Raw genomic sequence first — 22,525 nt, 5'->3', positions numbered from 1 at the left:
CATGTTTTGCCCTTTCTCTTTCACACATATCTTTTCTCAAAACATATATCTCTGCTAATCTCAGTGTGCACACTATTCCTTTTCTGTTAATTCCTACTTTTATTTTTTTTTATTTAGTTATCCTACATGTTTCTTTCATGATCATACCACTGCAATTAAATGGTTGAATAATTGTTTCTACCATGATCTAATCTATGTGTACCTCTTGTCTCTATTTCTTTATATCTGATTCAGTCCTAATTTTTTTTTTTGTGTAGATTGGAAAACTTAATTTTTTTTGTGATTAAATGGTTCTTCCCTTCTCTGATAGGATAATGTTTATATTGAATATGTTAGTATTGGTAAGTGGTTTAAAATATACAAAGTAGGTAGAAGTTTGTTCTTCTAAAATGTAAAGTTTATGACTGTGTTGTAGAACTAATTTACTTATTACTATAAGCATGCTATAAGTCTTATTACTATAAACATACTTTACACAGACTTATAGTGTTACCAAGGTTCTTGAATGACTAACCTATTATAAGGCTTGCCTTGTTATTACTGTAATTCATTTAATGTTTTTTGACTGTTGTTTTTTTTCTTTATTCCTTTGTTTCTTATACTCATAGCTCCAGCCTCCTTTGTTTTTTCCTCCTTCAACTTTCCTCATTGGTTTGCATTATCTACTTAACTAGAGCCCTTGTGTCAAAATAAGTCTGATATAAAAAATAAATGTAAGATGGACACTTACATTTTTCATCTGATTTAAATAGAATTAGTTATGGTAATGGTAGAATTAGTGTTTCAGGTCAAATTGTGTAACAATATGAGAGTACTATTGTCAAATTTACAATTGAATAAAGAAGATGATGTAAAATACATCTACTGAATAGTAACCAGCAGCAATACCCTTAATAACTTATAACTTTTCTGATAATATATATCATATGTAAATGTAAATAGATGTAAACAAAGTGTAAATTTGAGAACATTGATTCACATGTATCATTTTGATTCACTTAATTTGTACAGCTGTCTACATTTAGCTTTCAGTATAATAATTATGCATTCTTCAAAATTAATTTCATGTATAGTTTTATTATTCAGAATAAAAAAAATGTGATAAAGCATTAAAAAAAAAAAAAAACAGATTTAAAACTGACTCACTTTTAATATTTATAATGTTGCTGCTATAGCTCTTGAAATCATTTTCTGAAAGCAAATTTTTATACATTTAACAAATATTTAATGGGACTATTAAACTGTATATATAATTGAATATTTACAGAACGTGGAAGACTGAATTAGGGAAGGGAGCATGTGTCATAGTAGAAACATCTGTTGAATACAGTGAGAGTTCAGTACTTGCGGGTGGAATACGTGGTATTGTTCTTGCTTCTCGTTACCTGATTGAACCCTGCGGGTCTGGGCGATCACGTATTATGCATCTGTCTCGTGTTGATACCAAGTAAGTAATAATTTCTAATTTTTTTCGTTATGATAAGATTTTTAAATTAATTCTGTAAAATAATTAATTTTATTTATATATAGTAAAGTAATTAGCTTGGGAGATGTATTTTTTATGCTAGGTCTTGAATTATCTGACATATGTGCCTTTATTCAAGATATATTTGTCTAGTAGTAATTTCTTCCTATATCTTCATCTAAAATTGATTTTCTTAAAGAATATAAACATAATCACTTAGTATTCCAGTAGGAATCATTTGGCAAACTTTCTTTTACCAGATTAATCTGGATATTATCATGATACCTTGTATCATGTCACACACTGGTAATTACCACCATACACTTGTGCGCTGTGATTGGAATGCAAATGTCACCCTGTTATCTGCCCTCCATTTAACCAACTCTCTAGGTTAACTGTCAAACCCCTAAAATTACTGTTTAACTGATTCTTTGGGTTAAATGATACCCTCTAATTTTTTACAGAATAATTAATTTTAATTATTTGTAAAACACATGGAGACTTTACACACTACTATATGACACATGTCTGACTCGTATATTTCCTCAGCTAGTTATAGAATTATTAAAGAGGCAGTACTGGAAGAAAATTTTATCTTTAATTCTAGAAGAAAAAGAAGACATTAATGTATATTTGCTTAATTTAATTAGAAAAATTACAGTTAGAGATGTAATTTACAATGTAGCCGTGGCACGAACTGAAATATCATCTGCGACAATAAATAAGTGCTGGGTACATAAATAAGTGCTTTAAAAACAAAGTGTTGCAGCAGCCAAACAAACAAAAATAAAAAATTATTTACAACAAAAGTAATCAATTGAATTGTTTAAATTTATTGTGTACAGTATCAGTACACAATATAATTTATACAGTACAGTATCAGTTTATAGTACTTTTTTTTGTTTTTCTTTAATGTAGCATATATGTAATAGTGCGTAGTACAAAACTGAAAATTAAAGTGTAATACAAAGCAGTGTTCAAAATAAAATAGATACAGTACAGTAATTGGCACTGCAGTGAAACAAATAAAATAAATGTAAGTACTGTATACTGTACTGTATATCCTACATAATACTTTACCTATGCAATTATTTTAGTTTTAATAGGATTAATTATGTACAAAAGTACAGTATATCTGATACTTCTTTAAAAATGTATTGTTACAGTATAAGTCCAAAAGCTTAAATATTGGTTATTACTGTACAAAAAATACTACCTACAGCATCTCTTATTCATAAAAAAAAATTCTTTGGTTTTTTGGACCAGACTCCATTGGTCCTGAGTAATTTGGTTAACAGGGACTACTGTATCTATTATTGCTTGAACCATACTTCAAGAGTAGTATTATTTTAAATATACACACGTACAGAATAGCGCAAGAAATGATCCAACATTTGGTTTTGTTGAAAAATATTTATTTGAATGGCAATAGAGAAAAGTAAAATACAACGTATTTACTCTTCCACCTGTAGATTATGTTCTGCTTATCACATGATCAATATGACCACCATCACGTCTAGCAACTTCTTCAACACAAACTCCTATCTTGTTAATAATTAGACGACATATATTCTTATTTATCTCGTTGCATGCCTCAATGATCAGCTCTTGCAGTTCCATCACTGTACAAGGATGTTTAGGGAAAATTCTTACTTTAGAAATTTTCAAAGAAAATAATCACATGGATTCAAATCAGGACTTTCAGGAGCCAGTTCTGTCCACATGCAAAACTATTAGGAAATTGGTTTGAAATGACATTTGCATTAAAAGTTTCATGCAGAAAGTCATATTAGCTGTGTGTGGTGTGGCTCTATCCTGCATGAACCAGTTGTTTTCTAATTGAAACCCTTTTGCAAGAAGCTGAAGAACAAAAATGTTATGCATCATGTCTAGATAACACTATTCACTGTCTGTTCAAAATAGAACGGCCATATTACCCCATTGAGATAACAGACTTGAGATAACAGCCCGTACTGTAATTCTTGGAGGGCGATGCACCTTTTCTTGAAGTACGTGTGAATTTTTAGAAGCCCAAAAACACACATTTCATTTATCAACAACCCCATCGAGGTGAAAATGTGCCGTATCTGAAACCCAAACATTGTTCAACAATACGTCTTGGTTCACAGCCCATCAGAGAAGTGCCATTCTTTAATATTTGTGGTCAATCATTAATTTAGGCAACATTGTTATTATTTGCAGATCAATTTTTTAAATTTGCTGCACAGATCACCTAGAAATCCCAAGTTGTGCTGCTGCTTTTCTTATTGATTTGCCCAAACTCCTCAGCAAAGCCGCTCTGACAGCTTCGACATTCTGTGGAGAATGATCATTGGCAGATCATTCATGTTTACTTTCAAATACTGAACCATCACTATTAAGTTTTTTGTTAAGTCTGTGTATTGTTTTAATTGAGGGCGACCACCGAGTTTGAAAATTTGCATGAAATTGTCTTTGTGTAAGCACCACACTTTTGTTTCATTAAAAAACAACACAGACTTTACGCACTATTCAACAATCAGTCTTCCTTTGTCAGCAATTTTGGAATGATACATAAACAGCGCACTCAAAAAGAGAAGAAACTAATATTCATGAACTGCTGTCACTTCTGTCTACATAAAACACAATAATTATTAAGCTAAACAATTATTGCCAAAACAAATGTTGGATCATTTCGTGTGCTACCCTATATTTGTTAACAAGCACAGTACATATGTTATTTTCTACTTGATTCAGGGGTCATTAAGGAATCACAAAAAATAAACGAGTCAATCTAGTCGTAATGAAAGTTTGTACTTATTCAACCTTCACAGAGCACGTGATCCAGTCTTATTATATGTAATGTATTCTTTGTTAAATACCGCTTGAAGATATATGAGTGATAAGCCATTGCTGACAATGTGGTGTATTATAATAAAGATTTAAATGAAGAAATCAGCAGTTTGAAACATTATTTTTCTTTTTTCTTTTTTTTTTTATTTGTGCTTAGAGGATACCAGATTAACATATGGCATTATCATGTAATTAGTTGAAATTCCACTTGCCCTCTAGATAAGTTGTATTGGTTTATCACATTTTTCTTCATTTTCTACATTATGCAGCAGAAATTTAAATCTAATTATATTCAAAATCTTAGTTTAAGTCTTTCTTTTCTTTTGATTGAAAGTCATTCCTGTAAATTCAAAATGAGGTAGTTTACAGATTGTGCATTTACTGTTTAGTTTTTAATACATTTCTGCTTTTAACTTGCACCTTCTTCTTAGGGCTACTTTTAAGTACTACATTTTTTAAACCCATCTTAGTTTGCTGTTTTTAATTTCTATGGAGTGCCTTCTCTTTTTTATTTTGTATACTGCTGCCAACAATTTTTTTTTTGTACATTTCATGATCACTTCATATTTATTTTCATTCAAAATTTCATATCCTTTTTAATAGATCAATATTATGGCTTTGTTCTAGTTTTTCATTTTTAGATGATTAGGAGAAGCTTTCTGATTGCTTTCTGTATGAAATCAAAAATTAAAAAAATGAAATTGTGTGGTAGTTTGTAATGAAAAATAATTGAAAGAAATATCCACAAAATGGTACTCAATAATTGTAAGGTGAAAAAAGAAATGGTTGTTAGTTTAAGTTTATATATATTTATACGTGTGTGTGTGTGTGTGTGGGGGGGGGGGTGTAAAACGTTCTGAAAATTCAAATAATTCATCATCATAATGACCACTGAGCCAGTTAAACTCGAAAAACAAAAACTTAACCACCAAACGCAATGAACTTTACCACCATCCACCATCAAATAACAACAGTAAAGTTGTGTTGTTACAAATTTTGTAGTTGTTAGGGTGTATGTTTTCTAAATTTGTAAATCTTTATTTCTTTTTTGTTTTTGTTATTTGATATAATTGTAGAATTATGTACCAACTGATGATATGGTCTCCCCTGAAAGTCAATTTAATATTCTGTGATGCTGAATTGTTGAATCCTATGATCACTTAAATTCACAAAAATTAGTTCTTTTATTTAAATTTGAATGTCTGTTTTATTAATATACTTTAATCATTGGGATTTAATGAACACCACTATTCATTAATTGCAGTGTGGAAGAATGTTTAGTGAGTGTGGCTATTTAGTTTGTTTAATGTGTTGTTTTTTTTTACTTAATATTATTTTACCTTTATTTACAGAGGAAGAACACCAGAATGGTATAATAAAAGCTATGGTCACATTTGTGCTCTTCACCTTGCTAAAATTCGTAGCTCATTTAAACATGTTGCTGAGGGACCAGAGAGTAAAGTCTGATTATTATCTCCCTTTTATGTTATGTTAAATAATGTAAGTCGTGATACCATGTTTGTGTTGTCTACTTCTGAACAGTAATATCATATGAATAAATTTTTATAGTTAGTAATCCAACCAAATTAACAGTTAATTCAAATAAATTATAAATATTATTATATTATTAGTATTATTCAGAGTAATAATTGTAAATAAATAATAATATTAATAATATCAGTTTGGAATACATTATTTTACATTTCTGTTTTATAATTATTTTAGATTAAAAGCTACCACTAGTTACTATTAAGTGTTTATTTAGATATAGTTTACATTTGTAAATAAACCATTTGAAAAAAATTTATAGTATTCAATGTTATGTTGTTTGTATTGAAGTATTGATTTTTATTTGAATATGTCTTTAGGTTAAGTTAGTCATTATTTTTAAGTTGTGTGCCTTTTTTTTTATTTACTTGCCTGAGTGATTAATTTACACAGAATCTGTGAATGACAGTTTAAAGATTACTCAGTTGAAATTAATAACTGTATTTAAATCAATATTTACTTACAACTTGTGGTATGATAGAGTTTTTAATCTATAATTAATTATGTTAACAAATGCAGTAAGCACTACTGATGATGTAGTAGAAAAGAAATCATATCTGTATTGATTAATCTTTGCTTTTGTTAATATATTACTTAAACTTAATTCAAAGGTGTATTACTAAATTAGAAGCAATCAGAAGACAAAAAAATTGTATTTAAACACTGCCAAATATTTTTAAATTCAAAAAGTACTATTTTATTTGACTGCAGGTACTTTTTAAACAGATGAAATAATATATAAATAAGAAAAGATTATATGTTAAATATATTTTAAATATTCAGTGTAATTAGTGGATTATAATAAATCTTATAAAATATAATCAAAACTATACTTTCATTGTTCCTGCCACTTATTTGAATAGTTTTATTTATTCGTTCAAGTATATAACTTTAAAATCTTAGTGCTGCTGTAACAATCTTGTGTATGCACACTATTTTATGCTGTATGTAATCTTTTAAAATTATTTTTAATCTATCCTCTGATAATAAACCATTTACAGCTAAAGGTCTTATTATATTTAATTAAGAACATATTCAACTAGTGGCAGCAACATATAGTACTAGTTATTATTAGTTTTATATTTTTTATTACAAAGTACTGCAGCAAACCAATTTTCAAAAGTATTTATTAATCTTCTTTTTTTTGTAGTCGCATCAACCATTAGGTTATTAGTGACTTAGAGTAACAGAAAGTAGTTTACAAATAACTAATATTTAAGAGTTAAAGTTAGAAATTTGTTGAACATTAAACACTAAACAGATAATTGAACATTAGAGCATCACCACTGTTTAAGCAATCTTACATAAACCATTACGGATATTAAAATTTATTAAATTAAGTTCATCAGTTCGTTATCGTATAAAAATTTAATATCGTCATGTCACCCTCTTGACCAAACATCATCTTCATATTTTGTCCTAACTTTAAGTGGTGACATCTAGCTCTGAATTTTGGAGAGTCTAGAAGATGGTTTATTGTACGTTACAAACCTCAGATCAAGGACTGGTAAGCAGATCGGCATGGCTTAATTTAGTGTATCCAATCCTCAGTCATGTCAGGATAACTTGACTTCATCTGTTGTAAGGGACAAATGGTTCTTCAAAAACACTCTCCTTAATTCTATGTAGGCCTATGGGTGAACTTAGCATCCAAAATTTGTTCCAGTGGGTATTTAGTTTAATGCAGGTTTCCTTTGTGATGTCACTCTGATCCATCAAGTCTACTTAGACTCCATTTGTTCTCTTAGCAGCTTCATCAGCTTGTTCATTTTCGTGAATGCCTAAATAACTTGGAATCCAAATAGATAAATAAATAAATACCACCTTCTTTTGAATTTGAAAGAGTCCCATAAACTTTCTGAATGATTGGCTCAGATTTCCTGGAGACAGAGACAGAGACATCCTGCAACAGAGACAGAGCCCTCTGCATAAACATGTATATAATCTTTGTACATCTGAGTAATTTCATTGAGTAGGATTCTGACTACATTTTTACTTAAACTTTATTTACAGTTAGTATTCGACAAATATTCAATCTTCGAAAGGTAAACAATCTTTCCTGCAGGTAAACATTCAATCTTTGACTAAAGGTTGGGATACGGATTTCTTCTTATCAGACAGTTCTAGCCCCTTGTCTTAAATATTTAGGAAAACATGACCTTCTGACAGCATATTTAATGATCTGATATTATCTCTGATACAGCAATGGGAGGAGTTCATGGGATTCTGCTAGTATACTGATTATTGGGCTTGTTACAAATGCTCTTGTGAATAGTTGAATGCAGGTATTGTGTATGTAGTTTAATGGACCTTTAATCTTTTATTTCGCAGAATTGTAAAATATTGATTCGTAATCAAACTTTGTGACAATATTATGCTTTTGTAGGTGTTGAGAGTAATGATTGCTTGCACCCCATTCATAGCATCATAAAAATTTGATAATGTTAATTCTCCTTATACATTCAGCCTTATTATGTTAACATGGCTCAACCAATTAAATTTTTCATCAAAAATCATACCCAAGGTTTTAATTTTGTGTATTCTTTTTATCTCATTCTCACCTAGACCTAATTTGACATCTTTCTTACGTTCATTTCATTGTTTTGGAAAAACAATCAATTTTAAAATAAGATTTTTTTTATTCACTGAAAGCCATTGCTAAGTATTCATTTTTGTAACAAATTTATTGAAGTTTGTACTGCCTCTTTATCTTCTTATGTCTGTAAGTGATGTGAAATCATTGGTAAAGATACATTTTTTATTGGCTGATTAATTACATGAATTATTCCATTTATAGCTACCAGAAAGAGATTACACTAAGAACAGACCCACTGAGGGACTCCATTCTTTATCTCGAATATGTCTGATGGAAGTACACTTTTTACTTTAACATGGACCGTTTTAGAAAATTCGCTACAAAGATTAATATACTTCCGTTAATTCCATTTTGTAGCAAAATCATTATTATTCTCTTCTTCTAAACGATTTCATGGGCTTTTGTGTTAACTAAAGTTACTGCAAGAAGATGTTCTTAAGAGGTGAATGCTTCACAAATATATTGTTTAGATAGCAGGTTGTAGAACTTTTTTCCCAAAATTCGTGTTGATATGGGGAGAGAAAATTATTTTCTTCTAGATTTAACCTTTTCTTTATTATTTTCTCCATTACTTTGTATAGAGTGTATGTTAAAGCAACTGGATATCTCTCTGCTGTATTACAATTCTGGTAAGGCTTTGCTACACTTTTAGTTAAATTGTGTTGAATAGGTTTGCAAGGTATTGTTGAAGACCTTCTCGCACGCATTACTTTCCTGCATTCCTTATTTCACCAAGGGATACGCTTTTTAATAAATAGATCCAGATGTTTTGGGCATACTGATTTCTGCAGCATGTGTTATGAGATCTGTGAAATTTGTAATATTTATCTGTTGAAATTTCCATTATCTATTTGATGTAAATCATCAATACTATCAGAAATGAGCTTTTTGAATTTATTCTAGTTGAATTTATTGCATGCTGCAATAGCCATCTAGGGTTTATTCTTTCCGAATGATTGAACCCTTTGTCATACCTAATTGCTATTTTAATGGGAAAATGATAACTACCGTATAGTTCCTGTTACACTTCCCATTCAAACAGGTAGGCAGTTTAGGTGCTACATACAGCAAGGTCGGTGGCACTAAAGTCCTTGCATGAGTTGTTAAAATGTGTATATTTGTTCTGCTTTAAGAAGACAAGTTCTGGATTTTCAAGAAGCCTTTCTACAATTTTACCTCCTAACGTCCAATTTGTTGGAGTCCCAATTGAAGCTACGAACATTAAAATTGCTCATGATTAGAAATGGTTTAGGTAGTTGTCTAACTATATTGATTAATTCCTAACAGTGTAATTTCCTGACTGTTAGGGAAAAATTTAATAAATAATCAATTTTCCAAAATTCTGCATGAACAGTTAAAGCCACAGTTTCAAGAGAAGGATTTAAATGTATTAGTGTAAAATTCAGTCTGTTTCTAATATAAATGGTCTTTCCATTGCTGGTATGGAAAGCGTTCAACGTATTCCTTAAAACACCATTATATTTCTTTAATATGACACTGTGGCTGGCTCCCTTAAAGTTTATTTTGCAAATATTGGTATTATCTAAACGGTAGTTACCGGAGGCTAAACAGGAAAAAGAAAGGGTAGGATCCAGGTAATTAATCAAAAACTGCAAGTTTTTGCTTTGTGGGTAAAATCCTTTAATGTTCCACTGAAATTAAATTGTTAATTTGACAGATTGTGTCTATGTACTTAAAAATTATCTGAATGAATAACTATATATGTTAGACAATCTATAAATGTTCATTGTGAGAAGTTGTTGCACTCTTTGTCAGACATGCTCCTAATTCCTTTGCCTCAATCTTTCATCTGTTGAATGTATCACACCAATTTGTTTATTACATGCATAAATTTAGTTTTTATGCTTCCTTCCAATAATTTTGGGTATATTTCCCAAAGCTTGTGTATAAGATCTCCTATATTGGACAACTGTATATTGTAACGCGAGGTCTAGTATGTTTGGATTGCCCTTGCAGTGATCCAGAAAACTCTTGAAATCAATGTAACTTAGAATATAAGTTGTTGTTTGCCTGTAAAATTTCTACTAAAAGTTCTACCTAAATCCTTACCAAACTTGTCAGCAGCCTTTTACTGTTTTTCCTGTTCTATTGATAGGCTTTCCACAGGGCTAGTTGATGTTTTTGCTGTGTGTTTGACACGTCTTCGGTGGTCATTGGAGATTGTGTTTGTAGAAAATGCTCTTTTGCATGTTTTAATGGGCCAACCTGTATGAGATTGACTGAGGCTAGGAAAAGTAGTCTATTATAATTTGATAGTCTACCTCTTTTAAAGATACTTGTTGATTTGAAAGACTCTTCTCTGGTAGCTTGCAGTTTTTAGCTACATGTGTAATTAAGTCTCTAGTTGTTTACAAAGAAAGCAAGAGACTGCATCAACAGAAAGTTATATCCAATATGGTAATCCATTGAAAGTCAAATTCATTGTTCCTAGTATCTTTTCTACATCATTGGGATGTATTCCTGGTGAAATCTAAGCACATGCTTGTAGTCCAGTCCTGCAAAAATGTGTAAAAAGTAATAGTTTTTCCAAGATGAATATCTAGTTGTTGCAATTCATTCTCAAGTATTTTCAGTAAGAATGACCTGACAAACATTGGAGAAAATTATTCTTTGGAATTTAGTTAATACGGGATGTATTTCAAGAAGCTGGTTTCCTAGATTGATTTTACAATTTTTGTCATAATTGATTTTACAAGGTCACTAGGTGATAGGTAAATATATGTACATGATTCATAGAGATTTGATGCAAATATGATATTCTTAGGAGTGACTAATTTTCCAATAGCCATGATATAAAGTACTTACGAGTATATCTTCAATGGTGCCCACCACTATGCTTGGTTCTTGCATGGGTAAGTCAATTTCTGGGGATCACTGGCATAACTTGTTTTCTTTACCATTTTAATAGGTAGTAACAGTTACATTATTCGAATGATCTGTTTCAGTGGGTGGTTTTCCAGAAATACTCATGTTGTTAGTTTGCTTTCTGTAGACATTTTTCCAGATACATCATTATTTTCAAATACTTAGTGAGAGGGAGTAACAAATTCAAAATGTTTGATTATGGTGATTAGCTGGGTCTAGCACTATAATAATAATAATAAACAAAAGGTAGGTTAGATTGGAGATTCTATCATAAATGTTCGAATTTTGTGAATATCCAAGCAGGATATTCTAATGTGTTTTTAGACTTATCAACTCCACAATTGGATTAATATTGTCACTGATCACTTCTTGCTTAAAATTGCAAACAAAAAAAAAACTCACACAAAAAATTTTAACTTATCCACACCATATACAACTGACCATTTATTAATATTAATTTAATTTTTTTTAACAAACTTTAGCTAATGCTAAATAAAATTGGTATTATTTATATATATGAATATTTGTTACATCTTAATTTTTTAATTACTAATTAATGTTTTTTAATTAAAAGTTTTCAGATTTGTTTGAAATATAAGGATAATTTGCTGAAAAAAAATCAGTTAACTGAAGTTATAAACTGGTTGCTATTAAAACAATTTTCTTTTTTAATTTCAGGATTGAATTGTGTAAAACTAAATTTATTTCTCTTTCTATCAATCATTTTACCATTCTCAGGAGAAACTGTATGAATTTGGCTTATCAGTAATGTCAACAGTTTTACCATTATAATTACACTATCCTTAATGTACCTTATGACCCCTTAAGAGTTTACTCAGGGCTTTATCACCTCTATTGTAGTACAGTTTTTGAAGTGAGCTCATCGTACAATTTTTTTTTAATTACCCTGTTGTTCAGGCAATTAAAACTTATAAGTAAGCCTCTGATATTTTTTCTTGTTTATAACTAACTATACATGTTTTTATCATCAATAAAAATTGATCATACTGTTTGTTTATATTATGCATTGTATGTTACATATGGTTGTTAACTGGTGGTATAATACTAAAATAAGTACACATTTGTATGATAAAATGTACATTTAATGATAATTCTCGGCCATGACGGAGACCACTGCTATCATGATCACTTGTCCTTACACTGTTGTCTATTCTTGCCAGCTAATAAAAAGCCTCTTCTTTCATAGACACTGAGGTGACTGAGATGACTGACTGTATAATTTAAACTTCAGATCATTTAAAATTAGTAAATTAATTAATTATGTGACTACTTTGATGGCATAGGCAATTGTGTGTTTGCCTGTAATACCTAAAATTTGAGTTCAATCCCATCTAACAATTAAAGTTCAGTAGGATCTGGAAATTTTATTCTGAGTCAAAGCGGTGTAGTTGCTAATGATCTCTATAGTTGATGTCCCTTCTAAATATTTAAAAAAAAATTGTTTTACTTGTTATTTTTAGTACTTTTTCAGAAAATCATTCGCAGATTTATGTTGTGCAACTATGTTGCAGTTCTTTTCTCAGACGCTTTTATTAATGGTGCAAATCTTAAAGAGGTTAGAAAAGTTGTTTAGTCTGAAATTATACATTAATCACACTTAGAACATCTGGAAGCATATTTCCAAGATTTTAAAAAATGATCATAATTAATTTATATTATCATAAAAGTTCAAACATTATTCCTTTATCTTGATCTACACAAAGAAATTTTTATTTATTGTTTAAATTTTTATTTATTAATTATTAATAAATGAGATGTAAGCCATATTTAATGCATACATATTAATAATACCAATTACTGCAATTCTATTTTCATGTTGCAAAAGAAAATATATATAATGCAATATTAACTAGTTAGTTAGTTGTGTACATGTGTTGTTTGCAATGCTAATGTGCACTGTTTGTTTTTTCCATTAATAAATTCAAATATTTTCCTTTTAATGAAGTTCAAACTAATATTAATTCAAACCTTGAATGATGGTTATGCCAAATAATATGAAACTATTTTACCAAATTTATTATAAAAATTAAAAAATTGTTTGTTCTCTTTGCTCACTGATTTTGTTGAACACATTTTTTTATCATCTTCATGTAGATAGATGCAAATTGATGTATTAGACTACAGATTTTAATGATAAAAAGGATTTGTACAAATTTTTTAAGAATAATCAAAACTCTAGTAAAAAAAATATAGCATTTTATTAAAATCTAGGAAACAATGATTGTATAAAACAAGGATTTAAATGGTTTAAAACAAAGAATTAATTTTTACTAAAATTAAAGAAAGTGTAATGTATCAGATAACTTATATGTTATCTTGGCTCTTAATTTGATTTACGAACAAGAACTTATTAACAAATAAATGAGTTGGACATAATGCAATTGCTAATAAGGGATTTTTAGTTTCAATATGAGCAATATCATTGGATACAAACAGAAAAGTGTAATAATTTTTACTGTTACTAGTCTATTATTACAATAGAAAGAATACAATTGCTTTTATTTAATTAAAAAAAAAAAAAAATATTGACTTGTCAATCTCTGTGATGGAGTAGTAGAGTTTATTTTGCTTTTCATCCAGATGGTTCCTGATACTACAAAATATTTATATCATAATCCCAGACAAAAGTTTTTAGGTTGTGTTAAATTAACATAAAAAAATAAAATAAATAAGAACCTAATTTTCCTCAAATTATGAAAAACTTAGAAGAAAACTTTCTTAAAATTGATTTACATTACATTTCTCATCATTATAAGCAAACTTACATCATTATAAATTCATTAGTTAAATAAAACTGTTATTGAAATATTTTCATGTTCATTGATATTTATAATTGATAGTTTTAATTGTTATTAAAATTTTTAACTGATATTTATATTAAAAAAATGTTTAATTGATATTTATATATCTGCACTGCTATAAATTGACATGAATAATAACATGTCAAAAAAACATAAGGCTTTATAATAATAAAGCCTTATGTTTTTTTTAGGTCATATTAGGTTTGCATAAAAATAAAGGTATGGAGGAAATTATTTCTGTCACCATGAATTCTTATTTATGTCTACTTGATGATTCAAGTATTTAAATATTATTTCATAAAAAAACTATATTTCATTTATTACTGTTTAGAATATGCACTTAGTTTCTTATTATTTTCATAAGTTACAATTGAATGACCTGTTTCAATTAAATAATAATTTGTAGTATATGTAAATAAATTAAAAGAATCAAGTGCCATCTAAGTCATATATTAAATTAATAAGTGATACCAGTGTTACAAAAATAAATTTTTTGTTTTGCCTTTATAATAAAACTTTGGTGTATGTATATTGGTTATAAAAATATTATATCTTATGTTGTCTAAAACTGGCTGAAGTACATGTATCTATGAAAAACGTATTAATTCAAACTGTAAGCTATGAAAAACCAGTATATTGTTTATTATTAAATACACTTAACAGTTTTCATTATGCTGATCAATTTTAATTTTCAGGAAATGATATGCTTGAGAATTTATATTAGTGATAGAAATCATAACTTCTTGTGTGTTTCATGTGTACAGTTTTTCTTTTGATTTATTTTCTTGTCAGTTTTTTCCATATCAAAAATTTTTCAGAAATTAACTTTTTGTATAAATTGAATTTCCACTTGCCAACAATTTAAAAAGTTTAAATCCTAGTACTTTTGGAGCTATTACTCCATCTTGAGGTATTTTCAGGGATGTTAATTTAATTCAAATTAATAATTGTTTTTAAATTAAACTGTTACATTTTTAATACTCTGTTGTCAAGAATAAAATTAATTTATGATGTTACTGTCTTATTGATGTACAAATTAATTTTATTCTTGATGACCAACTATTATAAACATAAGTTTAATTTAAAAACTGTTATTAATTTGAATTTAAATTAACATCCCTGAAAATCCCTGAAGATGGAGTAACAGCTCCAAAAGTACTAGGATTTACACTTTTTAAATTGTTGGTAAGTGAAAATTTAATTTATACAATTGTATTAGTACCAACGGTGCTAAATACTTAGTAAATTAACTTTTTACTCAACTTATTTTTTTAATTTTTTATTTCACTTTGGAGAACTATCTTTATAATTAACAATACTTATTTAACTACTAACTGTTGTATAGATACAGCCATTCACAGGTTTTTTTCAGTTGCAGAATTTCTTGTTTACCAGACAAGTTATATGCAGTTCTCACTTTTTCAGATTAGCAAGAAAATGCTGTATAGTAATTCATGTACTGCTTGTGGACTGATGCACAAGTATTATTACAATTGGGGCCACTCTATTGTGTTATAATGCCATTTTATATTACATGAGAGAAGATCCTTAGGAATTTGGCTTGTGTTCTTTAGGTTGTTGTCATGTTTGCAGCTTTAAAAGGCTTTGAGAGACTAATGCACATAAAACTCTCTTATAAATACAATGTATTATTGTCAAAAAATAATGTAATAAATGTATAACATATAAATAGTAATTCAAATTAAAACAAAATTGATTTAATAACAATTAAATTATAAAATACTGAAGCACAGTCGGATTTACTAAAAAAGTTAACAATAAAATAATAGAAAAATTTACAATTTATATAATTCACTTTCTGCAAATATTATTTAATAATAATAATTTATAAAAACCACTTACCAACAACTTTTTTTATGTGTTCAAGTACTTTTGGATACCAAATCCATCTTCAGGAACTTAAAAAACTTTTATATTATTCTTAAAATAAAAAAACTAAAACTCATTTATGTAAGTCGTTATGTCGTGCATAAGTCGTTATTTAAAATGTAAAAATGTACAACAGTGGTCATCATGTTTTAAACTTAGCATCCAACCACAATAAAAGTTACCACTGTTATGGTAAAATTGAAAGCAAATGGCGTGGTCAGCCCTCTATATAGTTATAGTTCAGAACTTGTCAGTATAATATATCATTGTCAAATCTTATTTGTTCATTCATTAATTTATTATTATTATTATTATTATTATTATTAAGATATATATGGTATTTTTCTAAGTTATTAGTACCTTATATTATTTGAAAAATCAAGATTTCAATAAAATTTTCTGGATTATAATAATGGTTATTATTGATAATGTGTTTATAATGTGTATTAATGTGATAAAATTAGACCTTTCTATTTAACCTTTATTTATACCATTAATATGTTCTCGTTTTCTCATTTTCTTTCAATTTTATCATAACAGGAAAACTTTTATTGTGACTGAACACTAAGTCGACATAATTCTTTAAAACATGACAACCACTGTTGTACATTTTTACATTTTATGTAATGACACATATGATGAATGAGTTTTAGTTTTTTTATTTTAAGAATAATATAAAAGTTTTTTGAGATTTGGTATCCAAAAGTATTTGAACTCATAAAAAAAAGTTGTTGGTAAGTGGTTTTTATAAGTTATTATTATTATTATTATTGTATAATCATACCAATGGGGGCCATGTTTGATAAAATTATAAATATTATTTACTTTTTCTGTTTGTGAAAGAAATATAGCCTACACTTTATGAATGAATAGATTGTCACTTTTATTCCTGTTCACAAGTAACTCACCGAACAGCTTCTTGTTTTCAACCACTGTCCAAAATGGAATACTCATGATGCATTCTTCACTCGTTACTAAACACTTACTATCACTTTTATTGCACGCTGCACCAAATTTGGGCTTGCAAAACTACTAATTCTGTCCACTGGTCCCCAGCAGTATTTATACCTCCTGACCTGCAGAATCAGTATCTGACTGTCCTTTTGATTGTTCAAGTGTAATAATATTTATTGTTTTCACCTTCTACATTTCTGTATAAGCCCTTTTCTAGAAAAAATTCCTTTTGTCATTCCTTCTAGATTCGTCTTTAGTTTATTTTAGCTCTTTCTTTCTTCTTTCTGGAAGAAACCCATTACACTGGCCTGCTACACTATAAACAGTCTGTAAATGTAAATATCATATTGACATATATTATCCAAAATCAGTCAGGTTTTGGAAATTTCTATTTCATATTCTCATCTATCCCTTATATTTTCTTTTCAAAAATTTGCTTCATCTACATTATTTTCCTCTATAATCTTTACTTTTTACAAAACCTTGTAATTCATCAGCTCTTTTTATAAAATTTTAATTTATTTCATTAACTTGCCTGAAAAGGTTTTTTGAACCTTTGTTTTCTAATTCTAATATTATATACTTAGCATTGTAAATACATTCCTATGATTCCAGATCTGTATTGTTATTATTAACATGTTATTATAATCACTTAGTTTGTTAATTGCAATGATCGTTTTTATCTTAATTTATTTTATAGGTAATAATAAGAATTTATATTATTTGAATATATAATTATCACACATTTATAAACACAGTATATCTTTCCTGAATACTTATCAGACATCCAAGCTAAATTACAATTTAATATTTTAGTATACCTTTGTATCATAATGTTTTTGTATATATGTAATGTTAATTTATGTTAGTATAAACTTTAATACTTAATTTCTTTGGTATATTTTTGTAACTGTTGTATATCTTTTTTTATAATATTGTTTTATTATGTTGAATTATTATTTGAAATAATTTTATATTAATTTATTCTTAAAAGCATGTTCACTTAGTTTTATATTTACATGTACATAAAAATATTGTTTTCGTATATGTAAATGTACATGCAGAAAAAATTGTTATATGTATTTAATTATTTGTAAATTTCATATTGTAAATATATGTAATTATTATGTATATTATTAAGATTTAAATACTGTATGTATATAAATAATTAATTGATTATATATATATATATTTTTTAATGTTAAAAAATAATTAATTATTAATTATTTAATATAGCTAATTATTGTATTTAAAATAGATATATATTATTGTTACATTAATTAAATAATAACAATTTATTTTTTTAAGTGAAACCCTTTATACAAATATCCACACAAGCATCACTCTTATATGTTTTTGATATTAATATAAATCTGTGTTTTGATACAGTAGACTTTTTCTTTAATCTACAAATATTTATCATTATTTATCTTAAATTTCTCTTTTTGTTGAAGATGATCTTGTAAACAAGTGATGCAGAAGTAAAATAGATTCTTCTACTGTTATTTATACACTTGTGTGAAAAACATTCTTTTTACTTGAAGTAAAGTGGCAATAAATTGACCTGATGTGGTTCAGACTACAGAGGGACAAAAGGAAAACTAAAATAAGTATTTATATTCAATTAAATTGCTTTTTATTTATATATTTGCATTTCCTTTATTTAATTCATTAGGTTTACTGCAATGTGGTTCTCACTTTTCACAGATTAACAAAAATGCAATACAGGTGATTACAAATGAAATATACACTTTTGGTAACGTATTAAAAATTCATTTTTTAAGAGTTGAGATGATTACTTACATAATTATATAGAAGAATCTTTAAGTTTTTATTTGTAAATGTTCAATATGTGTCCTGTTTGTAACATGACAGATATCAGCGTGGTAGTCAAATCATCCCAAACACGTGCAAGCATATGCTGTGGTCAGTGGTAACAACAGAATTTGTAATTTGTTGTTTTAAGTTGCCAGTACCGATAGGAAGGGGCAGTACAAAAACTTTATCTTTTACATAACCCCATAAAAAGTAGTCGCAAGGCATTAAGTCAGAACAATGTGGTGGCCTATGCTTAAACACCATGTTTTCCTCACTTGCATGGCCATCGTCTGGGAAGGCATTCATCCAGATAATTTCTGACCTGTAAGTGCCAGTGAGGTGGAGCTCCATCTTGTGCAAAAATGAAGTTATTACTATCTTCCTTCTAGTTGAGGCATTAGTTATTTACTTAACATGTTCAGATAAATTACTCCAGTTACTGTCACTTTGTGAAAAAAGAATGGCTCATACACCCTTGCACGAGATACAGTGAAAAACCCGTTCACTTTAGGGGAATTGTGTATATGTTGTAAACTTTCTCTTGGATTTTCTGTACCCCCATATTCTTACATTATGATTATTATCTTTTTCACTAATATGAAACATATATTCATCACCAAAAATTAGGTGATGAAAAAGCCATCGTCATTTTCAACATGTTCCTGCAACTCCACACAAAAATGTTTATGTAAGACTTTATCATCGACATTTAAACTTTGTACTAACAGTAATTTATAAGGCATTATTTTTAAATGTTTTTACAGAATTTTCCACACAGGTGGTTGAGGAATTTGCAATTCTAAACTTGCTGATCTAGTTGATTTGCCTGGGCTTCGTTGATGCACATTATGAACACGATCAATTTGTTCTGTAACTAGAGGTCTTCCAGCACTTTTCTTTTTACACAGACACCCTGTGTTTTGAAACAGTTTATTCCAGTCTTAGATTGATTTTCTGGTTGGTGTTGATTTACCATATTTTGTTCTGAAATGTTGCTGCACAACAGTGACAGAGTTTTTTTTGGCTAATTTGAGCACACAAAAATCTTTCTCTACTACAGTAGCATCCATCTTGCCATATTGGTAACATGACACATCATTCAGTGACATTAGCCACACAGCAGGTATACCTACATAAACTTTAAAAAAGTCTCTGTAAAACCATATCATTTACTGTATACGCCAGTTAAATTTTTTATAAGCCTTCGAAAGTGTATATTTTATTTGTAATCATTCTGTATAATAATGTATATAGTCTTGTGGATTGAGATCCCAAGCCAGGAAAGTAATAAGTGAAGTGGTTTTCCATTGCCTTATTCAGGCTAAACCAAATATATAATTGTACATCAGCATGCATGTCCATTGAAATATGGGTGATGTTCAAATGTGCAAGTGACACATTCATTCTGTTTACCGGAAGTCCATAAACATGAAATCGTCATATTCAAATGATGTTATTGGGAATGTTTCAAGCATTCATGGCTTTACATGGATGATTAACTGTATTTCTTTTCATTTGTATTTACTCATCCTGAAAAAAATTTTATTAAATTTGATTAGTTTTGTATTGCGGATTCATAACTTAGAGATGCACATTAACTAAAGTTACTACCTTCTTCAGGACAAATTATCACTTTATAACCACTCCTATAGTGAATAAAATGAGGATGTCAATCTTTTTTTTTTATTTTTCTGGTCAATACCATTGACATTTTAATAAGTTCTGCATACGGATTTCACAGAAAATTTGGCTAAGTGTCAAGGTAATGAAAAACCACATTCCGTAGACTACTTGCCATAAAATCTACATTGTTGATTGAAATATCTATTCTGTTTACTGATAAAATTTAAAGCTTTTTTGTCAAGATTTTTTTAAATTGTGAATTGGTTCAAATATATTTGATTAAAAAATAGTCTACTCTATTAAATCATTTGAATATCTCTTGAATTTGTTGACTGTCAACTATCATGTTTTATGAAAACCAAATTTTAACATTTTAAAAGATGTATAAAAAAAATTCATAAACTTTTACATTAAAATGTAGTTTTTTATTATTAAGATCATTATACAGAAAAAAATTATATCTGTGATAAAAAATTGAAGTGAATATCATAAATATTTAATAGGTATGTATTTTTTAATGTTGCATATATTTTCTGTAATAAACATCTTGTTTTATCTATGTTTAAAAAAATTTTTGAGGTTTAATTAGCTTAAATTTTACTTAACATTTTTATTGTGTAAATTGAAATATATTGAAACAAACAAAGTTTATTATATAGAAATAATTTCATTTTATTTTTTAAATAAGGTTTGTTGGTTTTTCTTTTTATTCTAAATTTTAATAAATAGAATTTGACTACCTAGTCAGAATAGTTTTATTGTAATTAAAAATAAAGTATAATTATATAAGTTTACATTACAGTCTCTCAGGGAAATTTAATAAAATATATATGTACTTTGTATACATATATATATAGTATACATATGTGTACTAATAATTAGTAGGATAATTATTGTATAAGAATGTAATTTTGTAATTACCTTTATTGGTTTTAGTATTTTTTAATTTGTATATTTACAATTATATAAATATATGAATGATGAATTAATTATTACTACATAAAATGTTTTAATCTAAAATTTATTTCTGATATATTGTTACTAATGCACATTCTCAATATTTTTTCTTAGCTTCATAAAATTGTTCAAATTTAAAAAATTATACATTCTTTTAATTAGTTGCTATTCATTTCATAAATAGTATGAAATCTTCTAATAAAATTAGTTCCTTTGTGAATAGTTACATTTTTCCCATTATTCAAAAATTGCTCAAACAATTTTCACATTATTTCACAAATAAATAATTTGATTTCATATTCTTTATGTGAGCATTAAAACAACTGCAATCTACAATATCCTACTTATAGGATCCATTACGTTTAGCAGTGAATACAAGTTTAATCTGAATAATGTTCTTTTAATCATATTACAGAGAAACAACGGAAAATCATCTCCCTCCTCTTTTTCTATGTTGCTTAGCATGATGGGATGTTTGTTATTTATGAAAATTGTAGTGTTACTTTTGGAAGTGACTTGTGTGACTCATGTCAGGTCACTACACCTATTACAATTATGACACTGAATATTATCTTTGTATTCTTAATTTAATATCCATAACATAAACCATATATATAATTTTATAACATTGATGTAGATAAAATTCAAGTTTTATTTTAGATTTATCAAAATGTATTTATAATCTTAGATGTTACATTTTTAAGACAGATGAACCAAATTTAAACATGTTAAATGTTTCTTATTTATATCAAAACATTTCCAGGTGCTTATATAAGCTGTCGTCAATGTAACTACGTATCTTTTTATCATTCAGTATGTTTAGATGAGGGCATTCTTTTATAAATATAGAATGTATGATTGTTGTTAAAGTTAGGGTATTTATGATTCTTCTTCTAATAAGTTGAAAAATTGCTTTAAAATAATCACAAATATTAGAAAAAATGTAAATAAATCTCTGAGTGGCTTGATATAATATTTTTTATATTTTTGAAAATTCATTTTTCATCTATCGTATAAAAAGCAAATGTAATTCAGCTTGCATTTTTTAAAACTAAATAAAATAACAAATAGCCAAAATATGGTAATATTTTAATACATTTGAATAGTATGAATTATTCAAAATACATAAAAGTA

General features: G+C 27.8%; 1 protein-coding gene across 2 annotated transcripts in view; it reads left to right on the top strand.

Annotated features, from left to right (window-relative positions):
- The window catches only part of cv-c (RhoGTPase activating protein), a 1,097,329-nt gene extending 1,079,745 nt beyond the window's left edge, over positions 1 to 17,584 (top strand). The window contains exons 20-22 of one of the 2 annotated variants that reach the window (XM_075370603.1): positions 1,268 to 1,447; positions 5,650 to 5,797; positions 15,575 to 17,584. In XM_075370603.1, coding sequence (XP_075226718.1) covers positions 1,268 to 1,447; positions 5,650 to 5,764 — 295 coding nt within the window. In that variant the 3' untranslated portion in view covers positions 5,765 to 5,797; positions 15,575 to 17,584. Of the gene's footprint in view, positions 1 to 1,267; positions 1,448 to 5,649; positions 5,876 to 15,574 lie in introns of those variants that run through there. The other variant, XM_075370602.1, reaches the window with a different exon arrangement.
- The last annotated feature ends 4,941 nt before the right edge of the window (positions 17,585 to 22,525 follow it).

This window comes from Lycorma delicatula, chromosome 7, assembly GCF_047948215.1.
Source record: "Lycorma delicatula isolate Av1 chromosome 7, ASM4794821v1, whole genome shotgun sequence".
Taxonomy (NCBI): domain Eukaryota; kingdom Metazoa; phylum Arthropoda; class Insecta; order Hemiptera; family Fulgoridae; genus Lycorma; species Lycorma delicatula.
This window is presented reverse-complemented; position numbering and strand designations above follow the sequence as displayed.